General features: G+C 51.5%; 3 protein-coding genes across 3 annotated transcripts in view; 1 reads left to right on the top strand and 2 right to left on the bottom strand.

Moving 5' to 3' along the window:
* Positions 1–7,048: 7,048 nt before the first annotated feature.
* Positions 7,049–7,789, bottom strand: LOC117004466 (extensin-like). The gene has a single exon (XM_033075240.1). It carries the CDS (start codon positions 7,787–7,789, stop codon positions 7,049–7,051), a length of 741 nt encoding a protein of 246 aa, XP_032931131.1.
* On the top strand, positions 7,740–13,702 carry KCNK15 (potassium two pore domain channel subfamily K member 15). Its single transcript, XM_033074729.2, has 2 exons — positions 7,740–8,070; positions 11,425–13,702. The coding sequence occupies exons 1-2, from the start codon at positions 7,788–7,790 to the stop codon at positions 12,336–12,338; spliced, it is 1,197 nt and encodes a 398-aa protein (XP_032930620.1). The 5' UTR covers positions 7,740–7,787; the 3' UTR covers positions 12,339–13,702.
* Positions 13,703–15,493: 1,791 nt separating this feature from the next.
* The window catches only part of RIMS4 (regulating synaptic membrane exocytosis 4), a 29,925-nt gene continuing 19,799 nt past the window's right edge, over positions 15,494–25,619 (bottom strand). The window contains exons 4-6 of the mRNA XM_033075241.1: positions 25,465–25,566; positions 25,086–25,225; positions 15,494–23,202 (exon numbers count right to left, since the gene is read on the bottom strand). Coding sequence (XP_032931132.1) covers positions 22,984–23,202; positions 25,086–25,225; positions 25,465–25,566 — 461 coding nt within the window. The 3' untranslated portion in view covers positions 15,494–22,983. The remainder of the gene's footprint in view (positions 23,203–25,085; positions 25,226–25,464; positions 25,567–25,619) is intronic.

A 25,619-nucleotide genomic window follows, 5' to 3' on the forward strand; every position in this document is an offset into this window, starting at 1 on the left:
GGATGCAGTTTCTTTGGGATGCAGTTCTTTGGGATGCAATTTCTTTGGGATGCAGTTTCTTTGGGATGCAGTTTCTTTGGGATGCAGTTTCTTTGGGATGCAGTTCCTTTAGGATGCAGTTTCTTTGGGATGCAGCTCATCCACGAGCCCGGGGCTATCCAAGTCCCCAGCAGGTCTGCACTACCCGTCCTGAGATGCTGCAGCTTCCTCAGGGCTGTTGGAGGAAAGAATCTTTCTTTGTGCAAAGCTGGAACAACGGGTCCATCCCTGTAGCCACTCTCCCACTGCACTGAGCTGGGATGTGGGAAAAGCTCTGGTGCCCCAGGGCAGACACCAGCAGCACAAGGGCACAGTGAGGGAGAGGTGCTTCACGAGCTGAAACATTATTTCCCTTTCCAGTGGGGCATGTAGAAGCAGAGGGTGGCCCATGGACACACCAGCAGACAGCCTGGGAGTACAGGACACATCCTCTCCCAAAGGCACAGCAGGGATGAGTCTGGACTTGCAGCCACACCTGCCAATCCCAGCCTGGGGAAAGTTCTCATTGCTCCATAAAGGGGCTGCTCACACGTGGTTCTCAAGCCAGAAACCCCAAATGGCCACGCTCTGAGTCTGTGCCTGGTCCTGTGTGGAGATGCCCAAGGAATACCCAGAGCATCACCTCCTGTCGCTGCTCAGCTCCCGTCTCAAGAGACACTTAAAGGACCTGAAGTCAGTTAAATGTTTCCAATCACAGAGGAACATTTCCTGGAAATGGTGGCTTGCCTGACCCCAAAAGCCTATTGTTAATTTAATTTCCTCTGACTGATTCATGGCAGGTCTGACGTCCCAGTGCTGGAACAGCTGTGATTCCTGTGCCACCATTTGCTGTGCCCGAGGTGCCACACAGCCCCTGAGCATGGCTGGAGAGAAAGGGCCAGGGCTGGAGCAGGGGACAAGCAGCTGGGCCAAGAGAACACAGGGACATCTTTGCACTTGCAATTCAGAGAGGATGTGTCTTATCTCCCCAGTAATCCTTCCAGAGAAAAGCCTGGAGAGTAACGACTGAAAACCCTTTGTATGTAAACAAGACTTAGTAAAATCTGCAGTTTTAAGGTGGAGGGAGAAATAAATCCCTAACACGGTGCTTACGCTGCAAGAGAAAACAAATATTTCATTTTGTTCTGTTCTTTCCCCACTGGGAACCCGCTGTGCTCTCAGGCATGGGCAGCAGGAACATTTTCACAGGGCATTTACAGCTCCCTTAGCTGGGAAATCGCTTGTGGCCCAAACCCAGAGCTGTTCTGGCCAGTGGAGTGTGGGACCAGCCATGGAGCATCGCTAGCAGGGGAAGAAAAATGAATCTTGGAGTAATCAAACCCTGCATTGAAGTAAGTCAGTGCCTGCCTGGGAAGCTCAATCAGCGCCGGTTCTTCAGAGAAAAACAGGAAAGGACATCTTGAGTTTTACTTATAAATGCACTTTTCTCCAGTTGAAGTTCCGGGGCCGTTTTGTTTTCTAGCGGGTTATTTTTAGCATCGAAAGGAGCCATTTGCTGTAAACTGTCTGCCCGGGAATCGGAGCTCCGGGGGCCGCAGCCGGGACTGCGGCAGCGCCCAAGCGGCCGGCTCAGAGCCCCGGCTGTCCCCGGTCCTGTCCCCGGTCCTGTCCCCGGTCCTGTCCCCGGCTGTTCCCGGTCCTGTCCCCGGTCCTCTCCCCGGTCCTGTCCCCGGTCCTGTCCCCGGCTGTCCCCGGTCCTGTCCCGGTTCTGTCCCCGGTCCTGTCCCGGTTCTGTCCCCCGTCCTGTCCCCGGCTGTCCCCGGTCCTGTCCCCGGTCCTGTTCCCGGTCCTGTCCCCGGCTGTCCCCGGTCCTGTCCCCGGTCCTGTCCCCGGTCCTGTTCCCGGTCCTGCCCCCGGTCTCGTCCCCGGTCCTGTCCCCGGCTGTCCCCGGTCCTGTCCCCGGTCCTGTCCCCGGCTGTCCCCAGTCCCGTCCCCGGTCCTGTTCCCGGTCCTGTCCCCGGTCCCGTCCCCGGTCCTGTTCCCGGTCCTGTCCCCGGTCCTGTTCCCGGTCCTGCCCCCGGTCCTGTTCCCGGTCCTGCCCCCGGTCCTGCCCCCGGTCCTGTCCCCGGTCCTGTCCCGGCTGTCCCCGGTCCTGTCCGCGGTCCTGTTCCCGGTCCTGTTCCCCGCTGTCCCCGGCTGTCCCTGGCTGTCCCCGGTCCTGTCCCGGGTCCTGTCCCCGGTCCTGTTCCCGGTCCTGTCCCCGGTCCTGTTCCCCGCTGTCCCCGGCTGTCCCGTCCCAGCCGGAGCGGGGTGCAGCCGGGGTCCCGGCTCCCTTCCTCCCTGCAGCACATCCAGGCAGGCACAGGCGCTGCCCCGGGCCCCTCCAGCCCATGGCGGGACACTTTGGGAAGGGCGGTGCCATGGGGTGCCATGGGGTGCCATGGGGACCCGCTTAGAGCACCCACCCTGCCACAGACACCTCTGGCACCTTTGGCACCGAGCTCTCACCGCACGGCTCCCAGCACGACACAGCCCATCCCTCCCCCGGGTGTCCTGCAGGATCCCTGCAGCTGTTCAGGACCCTTCCAATCCCTGCAGCTGTTCAGGACCTTTCCAGTCCCTGCAGGGCAGCACTGCCATGGTGTGGGCTGCCTCTGGGACAGGGGCAAAGCTGTCACCCAGGAACCCTCCGAAAGAGCCTCACATATTTGTAATTCCTTCCCAGAGCCTTCCCCCCGCCCCAGCCCTGACCTTCCTGGCAGTCCCACAGGCTGTGATGCAGGGGAGACGTTTTTAGCATCGTGATGCTGTCACCGTGGTGGGAGCAGAGGCACACCCGGAGCAGGCCCTGCTCTCCCTGAGGCCAAGTTCCCACCTTGAGTCTGTGCTGGAGGCCATGGCAGCTCAACTCCACATTCACCTTGCCCAGGAGCAGGACCCTTCTGCAGACACATTCCCAAAGCCTCTCTCCATCACAGGGATCCAGGGTCTCCTGGCAGTAACCAGTCCACTCTGGGACCACCACCACAGAGCATCCCAGCCCCAATGCCCAATCCAAACTGGCTGGCAGCTTTGATTTAACAGGCTCTCAGCAAATAATTCCACAAATTTTTAAGTACAGGCATTATGATTTTATCTTATTATTTTATAATTAAAGCCAAGATCCTCAAACAAAATAAATGAACCAACTAAAGTATCTGAGATCAAGAACTTGCTAAAGCAGAGCAGCACCTTTCCCGTTTGGTTGTGGTCCAGGCACTTTATGGCAGGTACTTTGTGCCTGGCTGATGTTCAACTGACAGCTTTCCAAGCGTATAAAAAACTTATTAAGCTGAAAATAGAGTTTGTGACCATAAACTGTCAGGAGTACTGTCAGCATTTCCAGCCCAGGTCTGCTTTGGGTACAACCACTGGCAGATCAGGCTGCTGGGGACAGTGGGGCGGGAGGATGGGGCTGTGTGTCCCTTCACAGAACCCATTTTGGGTAGGAAGTGTAGTTGGGAAAGGCTTCCCAATGAGTTCAGGGGTATTGGGAGGTGGCATGATGAGGTTTAGCATGGCTGATATTGGGTAAGGTGATTGAAGACAGTCACACATGGAACTGTGTCCAGCTGCTCTGGGGTTGGAAACCTGGAAGTTCCATCCATGGGAGACCATGCAGAGGCAATCTGCATTTACAACCACTTCATATCCAGTGCTTCATTAGTTCCCTTGCTGAGCTTCCACATCACAATGCAGAGCAAAGTGCCTGCAGCCATCTGAGCGACAAAGAGCCCAGGAGGGAGGCAGCAGGAATTCTCAGAGCTGAGGGAACGCCGTGAGGTTCCTGAGCCTGCAGTAACTCTGAGCATGGCCAAACAACAGATCCGAGGCAGCTCCAGCATGCAGGAGGATGTTTTACAGGATGATTTGTGGAGTCATGGGACAGAAGCAAACACTACATCCAGCCTGGATCCAATCAGGGATGCTGTGTCTGCAAGGAAGGCATTGCCATGGCCCTTGAGGCAGAGAGGAGGGATTGCTCTGTGCCCAGCTCTCGGTGCTGCCTGGCTGGGAGCAGCCCAGCAGTGCCTGGACTCTGCTGTGGTTAAGGACATCGTCTGGGCAGCTGCAGCTGATTGTTTTCATACCCTGGTACCTAATAGTTTTTAGAAACTAACAAATCCATTGCTTTAGAAATACCCTGTGACTTTGCCAGGTTATCTATAATCTAAGTATTAATGGCATTGAATAGCTGATGCTTTTACTAAAGCAAACAAAACCATCAATTTGGTGTTTAAAAATAACCAGAAGAAGCAGAGTACATCAGGATGGTGCCCAGGCCCTCAGAGAGCTGGAGCACCTTGCAGCTGAAACCAGGGAAGGGTCTGACACCTGATGGGGCTTGGACTGACTCCAGCAGCCCCACACAACTGGTCCCTGTTCAGTGCTTTTCGTCTGAGACTGCTAAGCAGCTTTGCTTATTTCAATCCATTAGAACTAGAAAAGCTTTTTAATAAACTCCCTGCCAGCCTGGAATTAATAGATGTGGGCCAATTAGACACATTAATTAGGCACTGGTTTAAACACAGATGAGGTTTGACTTTGTTTACCAGCCTCAGAGGAAACAGCTTCTCAAAGTTCACCTCCAAAGGATTGGAAAAAAGGCACGTTCGCTCCCAACTGCAAGCACCTCCCCACACAAACACAGCACTTGGACTTACGTTTTATTTTCAGACCTCCTGCTTTTTCTTTAGCTCCCCATGCAATAAAAATGAGATATTTAATCTCATAATGCAACTTCTCACTGAAAATCAATGATAAAGTACATTATCTTGCCTGCCCTGAACCCACGGCTCCAGCTTGACCTTCCTCAAGCACAGCAAAGTCCAGAGAAACACAAAGGTTGAACTTATGGTTTCCCAGCAGGAAAGTGTGAAACTTTCCAGTGCCTCAGGAGGAACAGGACAGGATGGCCCTCCACAATAGCATCTGACACAGTTTGGTGTCACTCATACCCTGTGATCACTGCAGGCAGGAAAAAGCAGTGTGTGAGCAGTGAGAAACAAAGCAGGCTGGATCCAGCCGGAATTTTGAAGCCTCCAGTCCCACTCCAACCTACAGGATCAGCTTAACCCTCCAAGTGTCACCTGGGGACCCCTGGATTTGACCTGAAAGGCACTGGAGGCCCCAGAACCCCTCTTAAAAGATGCATGACAGGCACCCAGAGATGCAAGCATCATAAGATCTCCTTCCCCTGCAATGGAACCATCAGAAACTCAGTTAGCAGCTCTGCCTCCTGTCTCCAAGGTGGGAAGTCATTGCTCACCAGTGGACAAAATTACCAGCACCAGGCAAAGTGCATCTTCATGAGCAGGAGGCCCCCCCACATCTCTGGGGCTGGAGGTTTGACAGCATCCCAGGCCCCATCAGCAGGGCTGCAAACACTCCACAAAGAACACAAGCCAGGCACATTCCTCCAGCAGAGGCTCTGCCTCATGATTTAGGAGGCTGCAAGCCCTGCCATGTCGAGCAGCACGCCGACAGCCTGGGCTGCTCCTGATGGATGCTGGAGTCTATTTTTTTCTCCAATAACAACTTTCACTAATGGTGCTGGCACGGAGGCTCAGCAAGGAGGAGGGAAGTGGCAACTGGCCAGGGTGAAAAAGAGTTCACAATTACAGTAGGAAAGGCCACTGTGTCCCTTGTGCTGGCCATGGGAATGCTGAGGACAGTAATGGAAGGGGCTCTAGGAGAGCACTGAGTCACCCCCTCCTTCAGGAGAGCACCCACTGTACCCAGAGCATTTTCAGCAGACACTCAGACATCTGCTTATTTTATTTTTAAACTCCTCAAGTGACAGGGTGTCACAATCTCCCCCAGCAGTCTGTTCCAGTGTTTCACTGTCTTCATGGTTAAGAAGTTTTTCTTATGTCCAGTTTAAACCTTCATTGGTGCAACTAAATTCCAAAGCATCTTCCCCTCTCCAGAGAGAGAAGCAAGATGGATGAAGAGGGATGTGAGCCTCGTTGTTATTTTCATTTGTGTGCTTTATTCCCAGCCAAAAGAAGAAGAGTTTATTTTCCTGAAAGAGATGCTATCTCCTGCAACACACAACTCAGAAGTATCTTTCTATTTTTAAAAGTGAAGTATAGGAGTTACATAAAAGCTATGGTAACTGGGAATGAGAAACAGGGTCTGCAATTTGTGAGCTCTGTCTCCTACGACAGATAATCTCCCTGCTCCTTGGGGCTGACCTGGGCTGTCCACAGCACATGAGTGCAGAGAGGCTGAGCTCACTGCCCAGCACAGGGGGGACAGGCCCAGCATCCCCTGTGCCTGCAGCCTCTCACCAATGTGCCAAAGAAAGCGGCACAAACACTGAATCTGGGTCTGTTCCTTTCTGCCCTCTCTAAACAACACTGGACACAACAGGCCGGACTCCCTGCTCTGCAACCAGCTGGGAAAATGATGACACTGATAGTGCAGACAGGTGACACAGATAACACAGACAAATAACACAGATAACACGGAACAGAGATAACAGATAACATAGACAACACAGATAACACAGATAGATAACACAGACAACACAGATAACACAGATAGATAACACAGAGAGATAACACAGATAGATAACACCTGGAACAGAGATAACACAGATAGATAACACCTGGAACAGAGATAACACAGATAGATAACACAGACAACACATATAACACAGACAGATGACACAGAGAGATAGCACAGCTAACACAAACAGATTACACAGGTAACCCCGGTAGTAGCAGTGTAATTGGTGCCATGGGTGTGCACAGAGCTGGGCAGAGCAGCAGAACCGAGGGCTGCTCGCACAGGGGTGATCCACAGGGTACTTCGGGACAGCCACACAGCCCCAAAGGTCCCTGCTTGCGGGAGAGGGCGTAGGCACGAGAAACTTCTCCAGCCTGGGAGCGTCCTGGGCCAACTTCGGGGAACGGGGCTGTTACGACTGGCACGAGAATGAAGCGCGGCCTCGCTAGAGCTCACTGCAGCCGGGCACTGCCCGGGGCTGCCGGGCAGGGAGAGCTCGGGGCGCACCGGAGCCAGCCTAGGTGTGCATGCGAGCCGGAGGAGCCGGTGCCCGGGGCAGGAAGGAGGCGCTGCGCGGTGCCCGGGCTCGGTGCGGGGTGAGCCGTGCGCGGTGCGGGGTGAGCTGTGCGCGGTGCCGGGCTCGGTGCGGGATGAGCCGTGCGCGGTGCGGGGTGAGCCGTGCGCGGTGCGGGGTGAGCTGTGCGCGGTGCCGGGCTCGGTGCGGGATGAGCCGTGCGCGGTGCGGGGTGAGCCGTGCGCGGTGCGGGGTGAGCCGTGCGCGGAGGGAGGTGCGCGGTGCGCGGGCTCGGTGCGGGATGAGCCGTACGCGGTGCCCGGGTTCGGTGCGCGGTGCGGGGTGCCCGGGCTCGGTGCGGGGTCGCGGGGGGAGGTGCGGGGTGCCCGGGCTCGGTGTGGGGTGAGCCATGCGCGGTGCCTGTGTTTGGTGCGCGGTGCCCGGGCTCGGTGCGCGGTGCTCGGTGCGCGGGCGGTGCGCGGGGGGCGGTGAGCGGTCGCGGGGGTGCGCGGGCTCGGTGCGGGATGAGCTGTGCGGGGTGCCCGGGCTCGGTGCGCGGTGCCGGGCTCGGTGCGCGGTGCCTGGGCTCGGTGCGGGATGAGCCGTGCGCGGTGCCGGGCGCGGTGCGCGGGCGGTGCGCGGGGGGCGGTGCGCGGTCGCGGGGGTGCGCGGGGGGCGGGCGGGGGGCGGCGGCGGCGGGGCCATGCGGAGCCCGGGCTGAGCGCGGCGGCCGCCCCTCGCCATGAAGCGGCAGAACCTGCGCACGGCCGCGCTCATCCTCTGCATCTTCTCCTACCTGCTGGTGGGCGCCGCGGTGTTCGATGCGCTGGAGTCGGAGGCGGAGAGCGGCCGCAAGCGGCTGCTGGAGCAGAAGCGCGGGGAGCTGCGGAGGAAGTACCGCTTCTCCGCCGACGATTACCGGGAGCTGGAGCGGCTGGTGCTGCAGGCCGAGCCGCACCGCGCCGGTCGCCAGTGGAAGTTCGCCGGCTCCTTCTACTTCGCCATCACGGTCATCACCACCATCGGTGAGTGCGGGCAGCCCGGCCGGCTGTGCCGGCATCCCTCCGTTCCTGAACCTCTGCACCCCGTGTCCCTCCCCCAACCTCCCTACACCTCCCGTCCCTCCATCCCCGCTCCCATGTCCCTCCATCCCCACGCCCCTGCATCCCATGTCCCTCCATCTCCATGTCCCTGCACCCCATCCTTCTCAGCCCCACACCTCCAGTACCCCTGGGAGCTCCAGGACAGTCTGGGGGGTGCCCGCATGACACAGGCAGGTGTCACCCTTGCAAGGCTGGGACATCACTTCAGGACACCCCCGATCTGACTGCGGGACCCGAGTGCCCAGTGCGGGGCAACCCGCGAGCAGCCTGGGGCCACCCTGTCCTGGGGGTGCTGCCACGGCTGGGCCCGCAGGACACGCTATTGTTCCAGGGAGGCAGCAGCTTGCAGAGCTTTGCGGGAACCTCTGGAGCAGCAGCTGCCAAAGTTGGCAGCGGTGTGGGAGGGCAGAGGTAGGGCCGTGTCTGTCCCCACAGCCAGTGAACGGCGTGAAGAGCTGGGCAAGAATTGTTCTTTGCTGGCTCAAAACTCTGGGTGTTTGTTGTGTGAGATTTGTTTCATGGAGCCAAGAGAGCCACGAGCCACTGCCCGCTGCTCTGCCTGCACAGAAACCTGCAGACATGGGTGCCAGCTTGGAGGGGAGTGATTGACACACATTAAATTCCTCCATAGACCCACTTATCCATACCAGGGGCCAGTGCCTTGCTCTGTCCACTTCAATTTTGCAAGAGAATGAAACTAAATTGAATGAGGATTGCCTTAATTTAGGTGAGATTAGCCACATGGGAGTTGAGCAGTGTTTAATTAATCCACTTTGATTAATCCATGCACCCTTGGCATCCCATGTGGGTGCACATGGATCCTGTGCTTGTGTCACTGCTTGTGCTGGGATTTCAGTCAGCAGATGTGTTTTGGAGGCAGGAATCCTGAGGCCAAATCCTGCCCTGGCACAGCTAGCAGCCGCCTCCTGTTCTTCAGGACAGGACTTTAGCCTTAACAAAGAGCTTGGGATGGTTGAAATACCTCTGGCAGCTGGAAGCATCATCCCTCAGGACAAGAGTTGGTGGGATCAACTGCACTGTGTTACCAGAGGACAAGAGGTGGAAGAGGGACAGGCGATGCCTGGGGTCTCCATGTGCTCCCATGGGATGGGGTGTGGGGTTTGTGCAGCTGGGAACACACATGGTCAGCAAACCACAGTGAGCTCAGGGAATGGTTTGGGTCAGACCCCAGCAGGAGGGAAAGATGAATGGCTTCAGCAAAAATCCCCATCATCACCTGACAGGTTATAGCTTAATTTACATGATTTTCCTGCTGGCTGTGACAAACAATGGCTGTACTTATCACACACCCCGTGTGATAAATAATTTCAGCCCAGGTGCCATATTTCTCAAACGCTGACATGTTAGATCTCTTTATATTGGGCTGTGCTCCAAATCTCAGTTTTAATGTTACTGTAGCTGTGTTTACCCTTTCTAATTCCCTTTGTCATTTTGAAACCATCAGTCAAACACTACTTCAACAGTCTCTCAGGGTATAACAATTGTTTTTCCACTTACTGCTCTTCTGGATCATTATCTTTACATCCTCATTGCTGTCATTGTATTATCTTGTAGCCTGGGACCTGGTGATTGCACTCGGTTATTAAGCTTGGATTTGACTGGGAGGTTTTGCCACTGCAGTCTCCTGTCTGCTCTCTATTTCATGAAATGTGGCATGCAGGCATTAAATTCATCATTTTTTGTTGTGTGAATTTGTGACAGAGAGCAATTAGAAGCTGGTCCCAGTGCCTGCTTGCAGCTCAGAGCACAGCACGGTGAAGGATGATGCTGTCCTCAGCCCCTCAGCCCTGTCCCAAGCAGGAGTTTCCTGGAGCAGGAGGTGTGCTCAGGAGCCCAGGATAACATGGTTATCCTCCTCTGGTCCTTCCATCCCTGGGTGCAGCACCTTCCCCAGGTGTCCTGGAAATCCAGAGGCAGCAAGGACTGAGGTAAAGCCAAGTCACAGCTTAGAAAAGGACTGTGGGGTAACAAGAGGGTGTTTTCCCCCGTGTTCTCTATGCAAAAGTCAGGCAAATTCCTGCAGAAAGTGAAAATACAGAGGTGTTTGTGAAAGGCCTGGCAGCAGTGCAGGAAGGAGCTGGCACTGTTCTGCAGGCACCTTCAGAAGGGAACTTTCAGGCCCTGGTAGTTTCTTGTAAAAGCAACTCAAAATAAAGGCTCAGATGCCTTTGGATGCCATTACTCCCCACACCATGTGACTCTCTTGCACAGAGTTTGTTACTCATCCTCTGAGGTCAGGGGCTACTGATTTCTGCTAAGCTGCTGTAATTGAGGTGGGCACAGAATCGCTGGAGTCCGGAAGGTTGCAGTGAATTCCTCGCTATGCCTCACAGTGTAATTGTGTGTGCCCTTGAGTCACAGCTCTGAAACTTGGGCCAAGGTGGAGAAATTAAATCTCAGAAGGCATTCAAGGAGAACCTTGTCCTCCCGGAGCTCCTTGTCCCCAGGAAAAGGGCTGACAAGGCTGTGGTGGCATAAATGCTCCCTACCCTGCATGTAAAACAGTACAGCCCCTCCTCCCCAACAGTGCAGTGGTGCTTTAGGTCTGAGTCTTAGGGACACTGGAGTAAATCTGGAGTGGATCTGCAGAATTCCTTCCAGACTCAGCTGCTCCTGTGGGGACTGCCCCTATAGCACAGGGTTGTAGGGTCGCTCTGGCTCCTGTCCAGCAGGCAACACAGCAAACACTCATAGAGCTGAGACTCAAGCGTGTGTGTGACACTGGACAGCCTGGAAGGAGGAGGAGCAGGTGACAGGTGAGGTGGCAACGCCCCTGCAAGGGCAGCTGTGGATGGTCCTGGCTGGGTTGTACCTCCCCACAGGGTGATCTGATGCTGCTGGTCTCAGCATCTCGCAGAACCTCTGTTTCCCCTCACTGTGGGGTTCAGGTTACCGTGCACACTTGGCACTGGCACAGCATCATGGCCTCTGAATTACTGGTGAGCTGCAGGAGGCTTGCAGACCCCAGTCCAGCTCTAGGCCTCCTCTTGGCCTCTGTGACACTGGAGGCTATCAGGAGGGTACCTTCTCTCTTTAAAGGTCAAATGAGGTTCTGCCTACATGATATTTCAGTGTGCCATCATCCCAAAGGATGGGCATCCCATAGCCCCATTAGCATTGCCTCCAGATCTGTTACTGAGTCATTTTCCATTCTTCCCCCCATTTTTATACTGCTCCTCTTGGTCACAGGGCAGCCTTGCTGGAAACCCCAGTAGGGCTTGACACCACCTTTCCTCTTTGCTGTGTCCTTCACAGGTTATGGGCATGCTGCTCCTGGCACAGATGCTGGCAAAGTCTTCTGCATGTTCTACGCCATCCTGGGCATTCCCCTGACGCTGGTCATGTTCCAGAGCCTGGGGGAGCGCATGAACACTGTAGTGAGGCTACTGCTCAAGAAGATCAAGAAGTGTCTGGGCATGAGGACAACCCATGTCTCCATGGAGAACATGGTCCTGGTGGGCTTTCTGTCCTGCATGGGCACCCTGTGCATCGGCGCCGCAGCCTTCTCTTATTTCGAGGGCTGGACTTTCTTCCATGCCTATTACTACTGCTTCATAACCTTGACCACTATTGGCTTTGGAGACTTTGTGGCTCTGCAGAAGAACGAGGCTCTGCAGAAGAAGCCCCCGTACGTGGCTTTCAGCTTCATGTACATCCTGGTGGGCCTGACCGTCATCGGCGCCTTCCTCAACCTGGTGGTGCTGCGGTTCCTGACCATGAACTCGGAGGACGAGCGGCGGGACGCCGAAGAGCGAGCCTCGCTGAGGAGAGCCCGCAACAACATCCACCTCAAGCCAAAGGAGGAGAGCCGCAGCAGCAATGCCATTTTTCTCCCTGTGGAGGACAGGACGAGCCAGATGAACCTGATCCCGCTGGTCCAGGAGGACGCGGAGAGGCAGCGGCGCCAGTCAGCCGCGTCGGCGGCCGCGGTGCCGTCCTTCTGCACCTGCCTGTGCTACAGACCCCAGGTGTGCGGCAGCCCCGCGCCCTCCCACCCCGAGACCCTCAGCTGCCACACCAACCCTGTGTATTACAACTCCATTTCCTACAAAATCGACGAGGTGTCCCTGAGCACGCGGGGGCAGACCGGCTCCTCCCCGGGGAGCACTTTGTCTTCCAGCAGCCCTCGCTGCCGGCAGCACCCCCGGCTGCGGAGGAAATCCATCTAGGAGCGCGTGCCCAGCACTACTCAGCGCTCCAGTCTTACTACGCTGATAAATTAAGAACAGAGATGTCAGGCTCGTCTTACTCATTTCTTCTGTTCTCTCCCTCCCCCCAGCAGGAGCCTCTAAATCCTGTTGGGACATCATGATTCCTTTTTTGCAGGCACTGAATGACATTGTTAGTTTTTCTTTGCTTTTTCCTCCCAAGTTCAAGCATTTAGGACTGGGAAAAGCCCCCCTCACCCCGATGTGAAGCCCAGTGAGCTGTAGGTTTGCTTTCCCACCTCCCTGCTCCCCAAAGCAGGGATTGCTGCCCTCCCACCCTGTTGATTTGCTGTGGCTGCTGCCAGCACATGACTCTTGCTCCATGGGCTGGGTTGCATTTGCTGGGAGTGTGTGAGCAAGCCTTGCAGGGCTGGGGACCTTTAAGTTGTCCCCTGCCAGCAGGTGCAGGTAAGTCATGCCAAACAGTAGTAGCAGCTGGTGGGTGGGCAGGGAGAGGTGGGCAGGAGGGAACAGGCTGCAGTCCTGAAGCTCAGCACACAGGGACAGATTCATGGAGGAACTTCATCTCCTGTGAGCAGCCCTCTGGGTCTGAGCTCAGGTTTGTGGCTGGCTCAGTGCTTTTGGAAGCTGGAGGTCCATGCACTCACCCCCCTGCCCACCAGCACACCTTGCCTCTTATACCTCACCACCACAGGTAGGCACTCCTGGCTGAAATGGCTGAAAGGGCACTGCCCCATTCCCAGGGGAAGCTGAACTCCTCCAGCCCAGCCCAGTCCCAGCTCTCTGTGCTGAGCCCAGACTGTACTAGGGGCAGCCCCAAGGAGAGCCTTCCTGAACAACACAGTCATCTGCAAAGGGCTTGATCCTAAGGAGATTGTTTTTTCCTTAGCTAAAAAAAAATCACCTCTTCCTTCCCCACCTTTCCTCCAGCTGGCAGCCCAGCAGCTGTGCTGGCTCCTCACCTCCTCCCAGTCCCTGTGAGCCCATGGGTTTGTGCTCCTTGCTGCTGGGGTTATCTGAGGTGAGGGTGGTCCCAACCACGTCCATCCCTGTGTGGGATGTGGTACCTGCACAGCCACACCTGGGCAGCTCTTTCCAGCCCTTTGTGACCCCTTTGTCCATCCTGTCTCATCTGCATGAAAGCAGGGCTCTGACATTGGAGCTCGATTTTTTTTTCTCCAATAAGAGACATTTTCACTCTCAGTTTTATCTAAAATACCCTCTGAGGGGGTTTTTGTGGAGAAATAGCCCCTTTTCCTGGTGGGGAAGGCATGCAGAGTTGCCAGCATTGGGAAGGTCTCAGGGCAGGCTTTGCTCTCTCCTCCTTTTGTTCTGGGTGGCAGCTTAATAAAAGGTGAATCCATCTGGTGGTGGTTGATTATTTGTCCCAAGGAAGAGTAAAGAGATGTGTCCAAGCCCCAGAGGCCAGGCTGGCTCCCTGTGGGCAGGCTGCACAGCCTGGGCACGCAGGCAGAGAGGAGGTGCTGGGCTGCCACCAGGGACTGCTTTGTGACACCTTCACCTGGGTGCTCCCCAGGAGCTTTGGGCTGTGTGACATTCCAGGGGCTGGGAGGCCTCACTTTGTACCAGAGGGCTCAGAACTGCACCAGCTGGGTGAGCCTTGGTTTAAAGAAAATGGGGGAGGAGGGGAGGAACAAAGCAAGCTGTGAGTGTGAAAAACAGACTTAAACATGAGGCTTTCATTGGCTCCTCAGCTCCTCAGTGTGTCACTTCATGCTGATCCCACCAGCTCAACCCTTTTGTTGTCATGTCCCATCTCCCCACGGATTTCAAAGGTTTGGGCTGTGCTGCCCTTTACCATCAGAGCTGAGCAGATGGAAATCTCTCCCTCTTTCCACGCTGAGCTTTGGACATCCTTCCAGTGGCCAAGATGGAGCTGCACCTCTCACCCTCATCTACTGCTGTGGAAAGATGCAGGTCTTCCATTCCTTCTTCAAGTCAGGCCTGCATGGTATTGCCTTGGTGAAATCCACCTCTGGTGGAACCGGAAGGAAAACCTCAATCCAAAGGCTGAGCCAGCCTTGCACTGCCCCTCTGGACTCAGCATGGCACTGCCCAAGCTCAGTGGCTCCGTGGCTGTGTCACAGAGCCCATGATGCAGCCATGCAAAGGCACAGCCTGGCAGAGGCAGCAGGGCTGGGGTGGGACCTCCACACCCTGAGGGCAGTGCTGGTGATGGGGTGAGTGCAGAAAATGGGACACCTGGTCTGACTGCTGCTGCTTCCATGTGGCCTGAGCTTCCAGGCAGCACTGCTTGGCTGCTGAGTGACAGCCTGAGTCCCATCCTGCTTGGGAAGCTGGTGGTGGTCTGAGGATGGGAGATGCTGGGCTGCCCCCTGACACTCCAGAGAAACCCTCCTCCTCCTCCCCTTCCATCACTGCTCCCCCAGGGGCTGTAGCTGGGCCAGGTGGGAAGCTGCCCCTAGGTCTCACCCTGATGACCTGCAGAGGGATTTGGAGGCATGACAAACATCTTTTAAGAAATTCTTAGTGAACTTTGACTTTTTGATTCCTCATTCCCACAGGAAAAGGACTTGCAGTAGCTCCCCAGAGAATGGTGCCTATCCTCAGCACCACCAGCTCGTCCACAGACCCCTCCAGCAGGATTCCCCTGACATTTCTCACCCAAGGGCTCACAGCTCCAGGTCATCGAGGCAGCAGCTGCACACCCAAAAACATATGAGGGTCCCCAGACTCCTCTGCACCCACACTGGATGTTCCCAACAGCCTGGGCCAGAGGTGTTTTTTTCTGCCAATAGAGTCTTCATCTCCAAGGTTTCAAAATCACCCTTGAATGGCAAGGGCTGACCATGAAGGGTCTTGGAAACAAAACAACAGGAGCAGGACTGGGCTGGTGAGCAGAGCAAGCTTAGCTCTGTGCCTGGAGATGCCCACAGCCAAATTACATCCAGAAGTGGCTCAGGGAAATGCAGGTTTGAAGCAGGGGCTGATTGAGGGAGCTGGAGTGACAGCCCTTCCACAGAGCACTGGGAACAACACACACCAGGGTGAGCTGCTCTCATTCCCTACAGGCACAAGGAGAAGGAAGGGTCCAGCTGAAATCCTAGGTTGAAGATAACAGTGATGGCAACAGAGAGGGCAGAGACACTCCACAGAAAATCTCCAACACACCGTAGGAAAAAAAAAAGGTTTTATTTTATCACCATTATCAACGTTTTCATTAGCTTAACACTGAATTGTAAATCACTCAATCATTACATATTGTCTGAATAAAACCTACAGACAGGAAAAAAGTATAGCAGAATCCTCTCCTGACTACAGACGAGTGGCCGGTGTCCCACCTTCCACCCAAGGCAGCCCAGGCACCTCCCAAGCCGCTCGCCTCCTGGGCAAGCAGGCTGCCCAGCTCCATTGCCTGTGTTCCCTCTGGCTCCACAGAGATTGCATCTCACCACATGATGTTAAAAACCTCCAGAAATTTTTGGAGAGGGTTACACAGAGGCCAAAAAGTGCAGATCTCAGCTGCCCCCACTCCTAGGGAAAAGCAAGAGGAGTGTTGTAGTGCGCCTGCAGAGTTACTGGTTTTGTGGAGCAATTAATGAAGTAAAAAGGTTTTAACCTGTGAAAGCAGATTTCCCTACAGTGGCCAGGCCCTGGCAGTGGGGAACAAGGCAGAGCTGCAGCACGGTGGCACAGTGGGGTGGGAGCAGGGATGGGCTGGGGTGGCCCTGTCCCCGAGCAGAGGCCAGCTCTGCTGCACCACCCAGGGCTCCCTGCGGGCAGCGGGGATGGATGCTCAGTGCAGAGAGATGCCGTGGGCAGCCTCAGTCCCCAAGGGCTGCAGTAAGGCCTCGAGTCAAGAGGGGACCCGTGCAGAGAGCAGAGGGTGCTGGGGAAAGCAAAGGGAAGGCAGAGGAAAGCTCGCTGGGAGCTCCCCTTCTCCCTGGCCAGCTCAGAGGCAGCTCCCTGTCTTCTCAGGCACATCCCGCCTGCCTGGGCTGCCCAGCCCCTGCAGAAGAGCCCTGGCTCCTTCCAGGGATGGGAAAGGAAGGAGTTTGAATGCGGAACTGCTACAAAACATTGGCAAGACACGGGCATCCCTGGTGGGTGGCAGGCCGTGGCAGTGCTGTGTGAGGGGTCTCAGGGGAGGCACTGCATCCCCAGGATGCCCTTGCACCATGCAGGGAGCAGCCTGCAGGGACTGGGACTAAACAATCCCAGTGTGGTGAGGCTAGCGAAATATGCCTTAAGATTCACCCTCCAAACCTCACTTGCTCTGGCTCCAAAGCCAAAACCAGCTCCAGGTCAAGAAGATGGAATCACCAGTGTGCAGCACTGGATCAGGAGACCCAAAGAAAAAAAAACTGCTGAAGAATTTGAAGCTCCAGGCTGGCATTTAGTGGGACCTGAAGTCCCAGTGGGCACATATCCTAACATTTGGTGCCCAAGTTACTAGAAAAACCAGCTCTTGCAAAGGTTGTGGGATGGCTTCAGCAAGGTGTGCCTGAATCATTCCCGTGGTTGGTTCTGCTCCCACCATGGCTCAGTGAGTGGAGCTCCCAGCAGCCAGGGCACAGTGTGTGCCCACATGGCCTCTCTGCCAGACACAGCCCTTCCCTGCCCCTACACAGGGGGTTCAGCCATATAACATGCCCAGAGTCAATGCCAAGGCTGTCCATGGACCTGGCCGAGCTGGGATTAACAATCCTGCTTTGGTTGCCATTTTAGCCACTGGAAAGTCACAAAGGGAAACTCCTTGGGTCACTGCCTCTGTTTGCTGGTGCTCTGGAAAGGGCTGGTGCAGGGTCTTTCTGTTTCAGCCACAAAAGTGCAAAGAACCAAATGCTACAAAGAAACTCTCCCCAGTTCCTCTCCTCCACCAGGGTAAGAGCAGCCATCATGGGGAAGGGAGGCCAGAGGGTGCCTGTGCTGTGGGAAGAGCTTGAGGTTCCCCAGGGATGAGAGTGGTGCTGCTGTCGTGGGTGAGCAGCTGAGGAGGGATGAGAGGCTGCTTGGTTGCTGGGATGTGGCCACTGAGCAGAGGAGTCTGGCAGTGAGAGCTGAAGCCACATTTTGAGAACACCTGATCACCTGCAAACTCCCTGTGGAATTACCATGTTCACAGACACACACCTTGGCTGGTGGGCACTGGGGGACACACAAAAAGCCTTTCACTGGTCATTCTCTTTTCACTGATCATCCTCCTTTCTAAATGCTCGACCCAGCAGCTGCAATTTCATTTTAGATGCTCCCTCCAGGTCACAATAAACCCTGGACTCCCCACTGATGGCACTTTGCATTCACACCTCTCTCAAAGCATTTCACAAAAACCAGGAATTCTTCCAGCATTCCTTGGGGCTCCCAGCACCACTGGGACCTGCTGCCTGCACAGCCAGCAGCCTGGCAATCTTGAGAACAACATGGACACTCATCCTATGGGATATGCTGGGAGGAATCCACAGGCAATGGACTGGGATGCTGCTTTGAAGCTCTTTTATTCCATGCATTGCACCAATGATGGAGCTGAGTTAAGGTCCAGTATCCTGATCCTGCCACTTTGGAAAAATCAGAGAGCCCAGCACTAGGAAATTTCTGAAGAAAGGCACAGAACAGCCTGTGCCTGTTTTACACCTTGGTCCCCCTTGATTCCCTGCAAAGGTGCAACCTCTCTGCCTTGGGTGGAATTTTCTAACAATATGGACAAATACCACCTATGGAATGGACAAAATAACCCACAGAGCCTTTAAAGAAGAGCAGCCCAAGCTGCTGCTCTGATAAAACCCCTCCCTTTAGCCTGCCCCAGGTATCTCAAGGAAAATAGGCAGCTGTCAGGCAGAACTCAAGTGGCCCCAGAGTGCAAAGGCTTTTTTTGCTTTATCAGGGCTACAATGGCAGTGGGAACCATTCTCGTCAAGTTACAAATACTAGATAGCCTAAGAAAAACAGGAGATTGAAACAGTCATGAAGTTTATACTGAAACTATTTTTCACCTCTGTAGTATGAAGTCACCTACAGCTGTTTCTTTCTTCACCTAAGAGAGATCTCATGTCGATGGGCACAGACACTCACAGAGAAGTCTATAGGATGAATATATCTCACAAGGCAACAGCCCAGTCTGTGTTTTTTACAATCAAAGTTAATATGGATCTTTTTCAAAAGTGATGTCGTTGAGATTGAAGACAATTATAAACTGTATCAACAATATGTACTACAGCCTGCAAGTCACAATCTGTGCACACCCAATGGAATATATTATTGCTTGGTAGCCTATTAGACTTTGCTTATAAAAAGATTTTTATACAGAGTACAGGATTATGACAAAACTAGCTAAGTAGTTCTCATCTTGAAAATACAACATCGATTCTTTCAACAAAGTAGCTGAGAGTTAATGAACAATAACAAATATTTACTAAGAATTTTATGGCCAGTTTGAACAGAATTTCTTATAGGACTCTTTTCTGGTGTTTATTTACATATGCCTCTTTTCTTTTGGAAAAAAGTTGATAAAATATAACAAGGAACATAGAAATCAAAAGAATGAGTAAACTTCATACCAAGAACATCAAACATTTTTGAAAACACTAAATTATGTTACCTGTTAAAAAACATACATATCATTTTGTCTTTAAAGAAAAATATTTTTCCTGTTTTAAAATATTACCAACAGCATGTAATAAACTAACTTAAAATGAGTTTCATAAAAAAGTTGTCTTGCTGTCTAAACATTACTAAACATGCTTAGGTTGAGATTCTATTAACTGCCTCAACTCTTAAAAACAGCTCCTTTACAGGAACTTGTGATATTCATACTCCAGAACACCTGCAAATTTAGAACAGTACAATGATAAAGGATCTGGCAGCTAAGAACAATAAATATATTTTTTCATTCAAAGCAAATAATTCTGCAATGTCCTTTGAAACAATCCATGGCCAAGAAATGCTGGCCCTTTCCCTGCCCACAGTGCCTGCAGTGCAAAGGGATGCTCCAGCAGCTCCAGCTGCAGGATGAGGACCCCTGCATTGAATTGCAGAGTGAGGACCTTGCCCATCCCAGCTGTGTTGGGGCAAAGGAAAAGAAACACCAGGAGACTGGGAAAATGTCACAATTTTTTTTTTGCCTGAACAAATCAGGACCAACCATGGTCACAGCTGCTTTTTGCTCAGAGCACAAAGAGGACAAAGCCAGGTGCCAGGCTGCTCTCCCTGTGTGCAGGGGACTCCCACTGGGGAAAGATCATTCTGCTCTCAGCTTCAGGATTTCTTTGTTTCCCATAATGCAGGAAACATTTAGGGATTGGCTCTCCATGGATTTTTGGCCAGCAATGCTTTCATTACCTTTACAATGTAGTTCATACACAAGGAACAGAGAATCAACCCTGAGTTGGGCAGGTATTTATCTCTCCTCAGTTTCATCCCTCATAATCATTCACCAACCAAAAAATACTGTGACATCTTTTTTTTTGTTTTTCTTTTATTTATGTCTCCTGCTCTTCCTCTCTCCCTCCCTGACTGTAACCAATAGAAAGACTCAGGCACAGGAACAGACTCAGCCAGGACTTGCAAAGGGACAAAAGTTCAGCTTTCAGCTGCTCATCACTATGGCAAAATGCTGCTTCATACACGACCACACAGGTAATCCCAACTCTCACATCACATCACCTTAGACAGACAAATTTTTTGGGGGAAAGTGGATTAATCTTTATAAAAATAGGCTATTCCAAGCCTGAGACTTGTCTTGGATGTTACACTGGGAGTCTTAAATTGATGGGCAATAGAAGAGTTCCTTTTAGACTACAATACACCATGGCCAGTGCAGGAATCACGTGTATGAGTGAGGCAAGAATTTCAGCTGTAGGGTGGCATGCAACTGCCCTGGCCTCACTCTGTGTCCTGTGGGCACTCACAGAAGGGCTCCTGCCAGTCTGCTGTGTGAAGGATGGTCACCTGCACTTACCAGAGAATGTGACTGTGCTGTGCTTGGCAGCCAGGGATTGCAGTGTTCACTTACTGGGGAGAAACAGGACTTGGAGTGAGTAAAACAAAAGTGAGAAGCACTGGACCACAATCAACCATGTAAAAAATGCAGGAGAAAATAGGATGGAGCAGACTGTGAAACTGCCTCCAAATTACAGAATTGGAGATGTTAACAAAACTAACACAACTAGAACCATAACTTCTTTATTTGACCCTGACAGTGACCTTTCAGCATGATTAAAACCAGACTAAAGATAGTCCTTGGTGTTAAGGAGTCCTGTGGTAACTAAATCATCACTGAGCCTGCAGAGCTTTCAGAGGGGCAGGAAATGGAGACACATTGCATCTGCCAGGCACACAGGAACTGAGCTTTTTGACAGACAGTCGTTAAACAAAGTTTTCTGGGGAAATATTTTTGGCATATATAGTCTCCTGCTCTCCATTAAAAACTGCAGAAATGCTGCATTCATCTTACTGGGCAGGAAACTCAGGATTAACTTAGCTCTTACTGTAGATAATGTCCAAACTAAGTACCAATACAAAGCTTTTGGCATAACTTAAGACACAAGCCCTGCTGCCAAGTCTGGCATGTACCTGGAGCTCCCCCCAGTCCTTTTAAAGTCATAGTTATTAAAAGATCCAGTGCTACAAACCACTAAATCTACCTAATCTATTCTAGTTCATACACATATTGTACAATATTGCCTAGTACTCACTACATACCAAGAGGAAAAGATGCCAACTTGAATTACAGTAAATGTGCTTCTTCTTTAAAAATAAAAATAAAAGAGAGAGCGCCACAACATAGTTTGACCAGCATGCAACAAACTTTCTTCAGCTAATATATAGAAATTGTCTAATACAATTAGAAAAAATAATTAGTGAGAGGCCAGAGATATATTTGATCAAGGAAATTAAGAGATTTATCTGAAATGTTGAGGCTTTTGCCACTGAAGACTCAAAAAACTAGTCATTCTATGTCCCTTGTCCTCCTTCCCTCTCCTTTATATTATATAATTTTTTACAGATTATTGTAAGGCCTATATAATTTTTGCATCTATCCTGTAATTTATCTCAAAATAATTTAAAATGCCATAGACAAGCTAGGACCAAAAGCAACTGCTTTTACCATCCACTCAACACTCATGCTTTTACTCTAAAAAAGCTGAGGTCCACATGCAGAAATAAATGCTCAGTATTTCTCTATGACAGGCCAAGAATCTGCCCATTCCTACATGGGACATAGGACCTTCACTTTTAAACCACAAACTAAAACACCTCCAAAATCTTATTCTGGGACAGCAGTCATCAAATCCTCATTTAGGAACTAAGACAAAACCTAGAGCTATCAACAGAAAATCTTTGGGGATTCTCTGTGATTCTGGATAATTTATTTGTCTGAAGGATCCAGCCCACTTCCTCCAGCACGTGGCTCTGTTGGCAGCAGCTGCCACAGCTCAGCAAATGTGCTTTACTCATTTAATGAACACAACACATGTGCTGTGACCACTGTGCCATCACATTCCTCACTCACCACCTCTCTGTACTTTGGGGATCACATCTCCTCTTGCAGGACACTTGACAATGCCTGTGTAGTACCAAGACTGCCTAGAGCTCCCCTCTCTCCACAAGGAAGGTTATGGGCTCTCCAGCACCTTCTTCTCAGATGGCAAACTTTCTCCTGCACCCCATTTCCTCTCCCATGGCAGAATAAAAGAGTTCTGCTTCAGGTCTGGGAAGGAAGGGCAGCATCTCCAGCAGATATGTACCAGTACCAAGGAGATGAAGGAAAAAAGCAGGAGATAGAAGACATCATGACTGAAAAATGCACAGCAGCAAGTAAGGGAATCAGCAAGTTGCAGAATGTCTCATCTGACAATACAAAACACCTCAAGCTGCAAGTGTGATGTTCAGCTCCCACTTCTAGTATTTTGGGGTTTTTTTCTGAGCAAAATTGTGGTTAATTAGCCTGCTAAACTCGAACTCTGTTTAAACTGTCTGCTCTAAGTAGGCGCTATTTGTTCTCCCACCAAGTATGCTTCATCAGCAGTGTTAGACACGTAATGCAGCAAAGACACTTGCTGGTAATTTGGCACAGTTTGAAAACACAGCAACGACAGTGTTACAGCTAACATGACTCAGTGACAGGGAACTAACTGGTTCTAAAGAAAGAGTTGCAGGTTTCCTTCTTCCTCCTCTCAGAAAGAAAGACATTATAAAAAGACCTAATGCTTCCTCTTAAACTTTCTGTTCCTGCTCTTCTTAGCCCAGACGATGACCTCTAAATTTTTCAGGTACCTTCTTGTGAAAGAACTCATATTAGAAATTTCCAAGATGCACAGCTAAGAGAAATTCATTCCTTACTCCCCACAAATTCTTTCAAATGCTGCAACTTTCCAGGGTCAATATTGTTCTGAAACAAGGGTCCAAGAATGACAGCGAGAGAAGCGAAACAAGAGGTGTATGTCTAATTTGACAACTAGGACTCATGCCCCATGGCACCTCCTCCTCGGACAGAGAGGGCACAGTGCCCTCCCCCTCGTCTTCTGTCTAAGGTCACTGGTTTATCCTCCTCTTCCAGCTCCACAAGAACTGATTGAACATGCATTGCGCTTGAGGTCAGAGTTCCAGCAAACAAAACCTTGACAGCATGTTTGAAAAACAAAAGCAGTTCCCCCTTCCTTACTCACTAAGACCTGTCACAGCAGGGTCCCACTGTGCTCTCCAGGGAAAGCTGTGAGGACTGGCGCAGGAGCGGGCCTGTAGTGGGATCTACCATCGAGGAAGTTGGGAAGAGCTTGTACCAGCCAATTGCTAAAGTTGACAAATCCAGTTCTTCCAGGAGAACCCTGGCGACTCCCATGAAGTGCTTGCGCTCCATGCGTCCATAGTTTCCCCAGACTATCACCTTAGGGACAAGAAGGGGGAGCACAGTTAATCCTCCAACTTTCATACTTCCTTGGGAAGCACAAGTCTGACCAATCCTTCTATTCATCCAACTTTCTGGAGCTTCACTACAGCCTGAGAAGACCAGAATTATTTATTCTACCAATAGGTGATGTGAAGCTCTGGCTGATGACACTTTTTTATTTTAAGCACATGTTTACAAATCCTGATGTTATTGCATTTTTTTCCCCCCATGGAAAAGAGGTGAATGTGCAGGTGGATAAAACCCCATTCTGCAGGGCAGGGGCAGCACCTGCACAAAGCATCCTCAGGACTGCAGTCCAACATCTGCAGGTAAAATCTGGTTCTGGCCATGTAACAGACCTTGGACACACCAAAAGGTGGCCTGGGGGGAAAATGCAGGAGGAGCTCCTGATCTGGAAAAAAAAACCAACAAAAAAATGGTGGGCAACAACTTGGGCCAAAAGCCAACATTTTGAGGAGAAGAGCATGTTTGAACTTCTGCACATGGAGCTCGTGCCATGGGGGAGATGGAGACGAGGCATGGTCACTCACCTGGAGCAAGGCAGGAGCCAGGGACATGACACATGTGAGTGACATACAGGGCAAGCAGCACAGACAGCTGAGAATGGCTCACAGACACAGAGGATGGGCTAAAGGAAGAGCTGGCAGAGGAGCAGGGAAAGCTGAATCACACTTACGACACGATGGAGACCAGTGGGTGGAAGAACAGATGCAGTGAGGGTCATGTTAGGCATGCTGGAGGTCTGCAGGTGGCCAGGTGGCCCTGTGTGGCTCAAGACAAAGGTGGCGACTGACTGCAGAGTGAGTCCGAGCTCTGAAGAGGAGAGGATGAGTAGGATGGGTTATGATGACAATTGTGATCTCTGGCTAATTCTGACAGCTTCTTTCCCTAGGCTCTTAACAACCACAACACTACAATTTTCTGTGAAATGAGGTGGGAGAGACAGTGAATGTCAACCAAAAACCAAAAATTCACACGCTAGGCCAGCAGGAGATGGAGCAAGCCACTGCACAAAGTGGATTTGGTGACATGGCCATCAGCAAAAATCCAAGTTCCTCAGTCTATTCTTGAAGTAAGTGCCTTTCCTGGCAGCTAGACAGCAGGTAAGAAAACCCACAGAAGGCAAGAGCAGACCAAGCCAGGTCCCACTCCATTTCAGTCATAAATGTGCAGTCTTGTTGCATCAGGGGGAAAATGCAAGGTAAATGATAAGTCACTAAAGAAAAGGGTCCAGCAGGTTAGCTGGTAATTCATACGCCAGTGGAAGTAAACAATAGAAACACATGGATTAATTACATTAGTATTACAAATAAATTTTAGCCAGGCTTTATTGGATGGAAAATATTTTTATATGACATCACAATGCAAATCACTCTTTGCTCTGGAAACATAAATACAGAGTTGAAAATATGAGTATGGCAGAAAACGTATGGCAGAAACAGAAAAGAGGTAGAAAAGGGTAGGATATGTGATTGCAAAGTGATGGCAAAGTGATAGGTGATGGCAAAGCAGAGTTCCCTGAATGTGATGCATAAACAAGGAAGGCAACCTATGCTGCAAGATCATTTAGTACCTACAGGTTCACCCATCTTCTAACTGGGTAGGAAAAAAAGAATTAATTTTTTTTTTAAATCAATCCTTTCCTGGTAGGCAGTCATGGTACCTGGCAGGATGTCAAATAATCATCAGCTTGAGTATGGAGAAAAAGCGATTCCTTTCCCTTTGTTAAGTTCAGATTGAGTCCATTTGGCTCTATGAAAACATTGGCTTTTCCCATGTATGTTAATTAACCAGCATGACAGGACTCAGTATCTTCCCTGAGAGGGGGAACAGAGAGAGGGGCAGACCTGAGACCTTACCTGCAATACTTTGCCCTGGGGACTCTCAGCAAACAGTAACACCTGATTGTACAAAGGGTCTAAAGACTTGCGAGCCACTTTTGTCTTCTTTTTCGCAATGCACACGCCATTCTCCAGCAGGTAAGCTTTGATGTAAGCAGCTGGAAAAAAGAAACATAGTCAAATATGAAGAAAATCTTCATGCTCACTTTAGAAAAGATGGAATGTTGTGTCTCAGGTGTTTCTAAAGCAGGGAAAAGATCTGCCCAAGCAGCCTTGTTTTCGGTACCACGCACAGGCTGCTTAGTCCTGCCAAGCAAAAATTCAAATTTTCCCTATTCATAAGCATTGTGGGAGGCTGGGGCTCAGTGAAGTACTTTAGGATATCAAAGCATCCTACCTGGCAGTGTTTTGGAGCCAGGTTTTGGTGTCAGTCCTCGAGCCTGAATGATATCCACTTCAAGCTGCCCATTTCGTTCTTGCAAGCCAATTTCCACGTCCCCTAAACCAAAATGTCAAAATACATAGAAGACTTTCAAAATAATACATCCTTAG

Source organism: Catharus ustulatus, chromosome 17, assembly GCF_009819885.2.
Source record: "Catharus ustulatus isolate bCatUst1 chromosome 17, bCatUst1.pri.v2, whole genome shotgun sequence".
NCBI lineage: Eukaryota > Metazoa > Chordata > Aves > Passeriformes > Turdidae > Catharus > Catharus ustulatus.